The sequence below is a fragment of the Balaenoptera physalus genome (assembly GCF_965194825.1).
Source record: "Balaenoptera physalus genome assembly, chromosome: 1".
Taxonomy (NCBI): Eukaryota; Metazoa; Chordata; class Mammalia; order Artiodactyla; family Balaenopteridae; genus Balaenoptera; species Balaenoptera physalus.
This window is the reverse complement of record NC_138882.1, coordinates 85,352,940-85,357,068: the sequence shown is the minus strand read 5'-3', so window position 1 is coordinate 85,357,068 and position 4,129 is coordinate 85,352,940. Positions and strand designations below refer to the sequence as shown.

Here is a 4,129-nt window from a genome sequence, read left to right as displayed (position 1 = left end):
AATAACCTGGATTTGAAATTATACAGAAATAATCATCGATAGGACTCAAAATTCAGATAAAACTTATTGTGAGAGCCTGAAACGTGGGGTCAAAGAAGGACAGAAATCAACCAAAATTATGATATGGTATAGCAAAAAGCAGGTTGTAAAAGAAAGAAAATATTTTTACCATCAAACAAAAGAACTGTATTTTATTCAAGACGTGGAGGATAAGGAACAAATGCTCAGCTGGTAGGAACCCCTGTCCAGGTGACAGACAGACGCAGAAGACATTAACAGATTCCTCAGAGGGCGCCCAGGAGGAGAGCTGCTGCTCTTCCTTCTGAGGCTCTGTGATGCTTTCTCGGGTACGTCTCAGAGGGAAGCGGTATAACGCAGCCTCAGATAGGAAACCTCTGACGGACAGGAATCACCGCACGCATACTGCAGGCTGAAGGTTGGAGAAGCTTCTTCTGTATCCATGATAGGCTTTAAAGAGAAGATGAAGGTGGAGCTGTGGAACTCGGTGAGCCAATTGTCCTTATCCTTTCCTGATCCATAGAAACGCTGAAGCTGTTACTTGTTCTTGGGTGGGCACTTCTGCTGGCATTGTTGGGGAGGTGGCACAGGAGGGCATTTCTGCTGGCACTGCTGAGGTGGGCATGGCTCAGGGCACTTTATACGTGGGCAAGGTTCTGGACACTTGGGAGGTGAGCAAGGATCAGGGCACTTAGGTGGGCACACTGGAGGTGGCTGGCAAGGCTGCTTGCACTGCTGCTGTTCAGAAGACCTCTTTCTGGAGTCTTAATATCTGAAAGAAAGTATATGACCGTGTTCACAAGAAGGAATTCTTACAGAGAAGAGCGGAAAAGCTTGTGTAATAACAACAGATACTATCTCGGCAATCTCTAAGCATGGGCTTTAATATCTTTAATACCTTTCAATGAATTTCTGACTTCTCTCTCGCTCTTTAGCAAATCGATACATCACCCCAGAGAAAAACTTTTCTTTTCTCACACAACTTTTCCAAAGAAAATATCTTTATTTGAAAGAAACAAGCAGGTGTTTTTACTTTTATTTCTTTTTCTTTTTTATGAAAACAACATGTTCAAAAAAGGCCAATACAAGCTCTAAAATCCTGGGCAAGCTCAAAAGCAATTGCTATCATCATCTTCTCTCATGAGGTACCAACAGAATGACATATACAGAGCAAAGGACAATCAGGAAGAATGTAAGGACCTCACACCTTCTAAGATAAATGCCTCTAACATCAGAGCAGAGGGACACCAAAAAGGCATAAGAAAGGGAAAATACTGTATTCTTTATCTTTCATGTCAAAATTTCCTATCAATTTCTTCTTCAATACAAGAATTCAAACAAGGTATCAGAAATCTCATAAATACAATATAACTTTGTGCCCAAATTGCAAGTTCCCATCCAATAAGTAGCATTAAACCCATGATGGTAACTTTGGACCCATCAAATTTGCTGTCTCCAGGATAAATGCTACATTCAGAAGCTGAAGAACAAATTTGAACTAAAGAATCCTACTCACCACGTTCTCCAAATTCAATTGGGACTACAGTAGCAGGAGGATGGCTCTGATGCAGCAGAGGACCTATTCATTGGGGCTTGCTGTCCCACCTAGGAGGAAGGGGAGCTGCCAAAACTGGCCTGGTCCAATCATTTCCCAACCAAAATGCAAATCCATCTATAAATGGCTTGGCAGAGACTCTGAAAACAAGAAATGTCCTGCTCCAGGATCTCCTCAATGGATTACGTTCTCATGACTCACAGAGTCCCTGCCTTAGCTCTCCGTTTCCGTGGTTTATGGCAGTGGGGGGATTTGGGAGGTTCTCTAACTTGTAATCAAAATTCCCCTTTCTTGATTGGGGAAGACGACCCTTTTCTATCTTTCACCTTCCTTGACTTCTACAACTGCCTTCCTAGCTGCACTTGATCTGGTGACCATTTTGATGCCCATAATGGTTTCAAAAGGGTCTGGCTACGTAGTGACACCTTTCTCTTTACCTCAAGATTTTCTTACAATGCATTTCCCATTTATTCATGGCTTGCCAAGCAAAGTCTCTTCTCTTCTTCTAAAATGGACTGAGGGAAGTTAGCAGATCATCTCAGATGACTTCCCATCATGACACTTAGACACGTTCAGTAAAGTGGTGACCTCTAGGGTCCTCCTTTCACTGCTTTGCTCCCTCAAATAACGAACATCCAGCAGTCAGATTCCTGGGACCTTTATAAAACTGTTTTACTTCAGGCCAAAAGGAGTTCACTAAGAGCATAGCATGAGCTACCATAACTAAGAGGAGCTGGCAGCTCAGACTCTAGATTTTCAACAGAAATCAAGCATTTTGCTCATACCGCCCAAAAGTGTTATACCACCTGCTCCTATCTAATTTCTCCCAACTAACCTCTTTGGATTTCTTCACCTTGAAGAAAGCCCAGAGGATTGTTCAAATTTTCTGGCTTCCTGTCCCTTTGAAATTATTGGGAATCCCAATATGCAACGCCATTCAAATAACTAATTTTATATGTATTTAATATTTATGAATTATTTAAACACATGTTGTTTCACAGCAAATCTAGGGATAAATTTAAGAGGAAGTTGAAATCACTTTATTAAAAATGCAGTCCCTGAAGTTCATTGCCATTCATATACAATTTTTCAATCATTAATAACAATTTTATTATAATTTTAACTTAGTTTTTATATTTTCCATTTTGGTCCCAGTGGAACGTATGTCACATAAACCTATTTCCTGCTCTATTTTCTTCATACAATTTGTTACTGTGCTGGAAGGAAGTTTTGATGCTTAATTTATGGGTCAGCTTCAGTGGCACAGGGTCCACGGTTATCTGGTCAAACATTATTCTGGGTGCTCCTGTACAGATTCTTTTGGATGAGAGTATTTTTTAAATCAGTGACCTGAGTAAAGCAGTTGCCCTCTATAAGGTAGGAAGTCCTCATCCAATCCACTGATGGCCTGAATAGAACAAGGCTGACCTTCACCCAGGAAAAAGATAATTCCCCTGTCGGATCGGCTTCCAGCAGCGTTTCAGCTCTGCAGATTTTGAGTTTGCCAAACTTTGTAATCTCTCTCTCTCTCTCTCTCCCTCTTTCTCTCTCTCTCTCTCTCTCTCTCCCTCTGTCCCTCTCATTCTGTAACATATTTCTATATGTATATATGTACATATATGCTGTAATATATAATTTAAATATTTCATCTGCCATATCATGTACATGATTAACTATGGTCAACTAAATTAAAAATGTTCAAAGTTATTATAAAGTGAAGTTAAATTAAAAATTATTAATGTTATGTAATACATGTGGTGTGGAATTATGACAAATATAATGAGGTTTTAGCGAATAACTGAAGTTCGGGCAACAGTGTCCTAGCATGTTCTCCAAAGATTTCCTTTCTGCCTTTTCAGAGATTTAGCTGTCAACATTTCTTCTACAGTTCCTCTCTTCTATCCTGGGCCTGAACACTACTCTTTTCTATGCTGTCCCCTTGGGCACTGAAGCTTCTCGTGATGGGCCATGGCTGGTGAAGAGCCGTGTCTCGCTTAGGAATAAACTTGTAACTCTCACTGAATGTTACTGTAGAATGTGGGAACACATGTTTAATGGAATCAGGATAGCCTACCTCACCTGAGGAGAACACTTCCCTAGACTGCCCTCTTGTGCTTAAAATTCCTTTATCAGGAAATAAAACTGTTGTATTCCATAAGTAAATACCAGATTGCAATTGTGTGAAACCAAAAATAGATATAAGATACCATTTAAAACCCAGAGCATCACATATAAGTGATTGAGAGTGGGGTTGGGAAGGGAGAGAAGATCAGAGCACTAAGGTCTGAAATCTAGATGAAATATGGACTTAGGGCTCATCTGATATGCTTGCTTTCTTCTGCTCTTTCCAAACATGCTTTATGGCTTTGAAGACAGTAATAGAAAAAAAATTTTCACCGTTTATTCTCTGTCTACTTCTTCAACTCTCCGGAAACCTCCACCAGCCATATTACCTTCGCTGCCCAATATATACACCTTAACTGTTCAATTTAGTTCTTTGAAATGTTGCCCATGCATTTAGTAATAGTCCTTTAATATCTTTCATAATTCTTCCTG

General features: G+C 40.1%; 1 protein-coding gene across 1 annotated transcript; it reads right to left on the bottom strand.

The window, feature by feature from the left end:
- Positions 1-506: 506 nt before the first annotated feature.
- Positions 507-783, bottom strand: LOC309662340 (uncharacterized protein; the record flags this gene model as incomplete). Its single annotated transcript, XM_082465016.1, has 1 exon — positions 507-783. A coding segment is annotated over one exon (228 nt), but the record flags the coding sequence as incomplete, so codon positions are not given.
- Between the last annotated feature and the right edge of the window lie 3,346 nt (positions 784-4,129).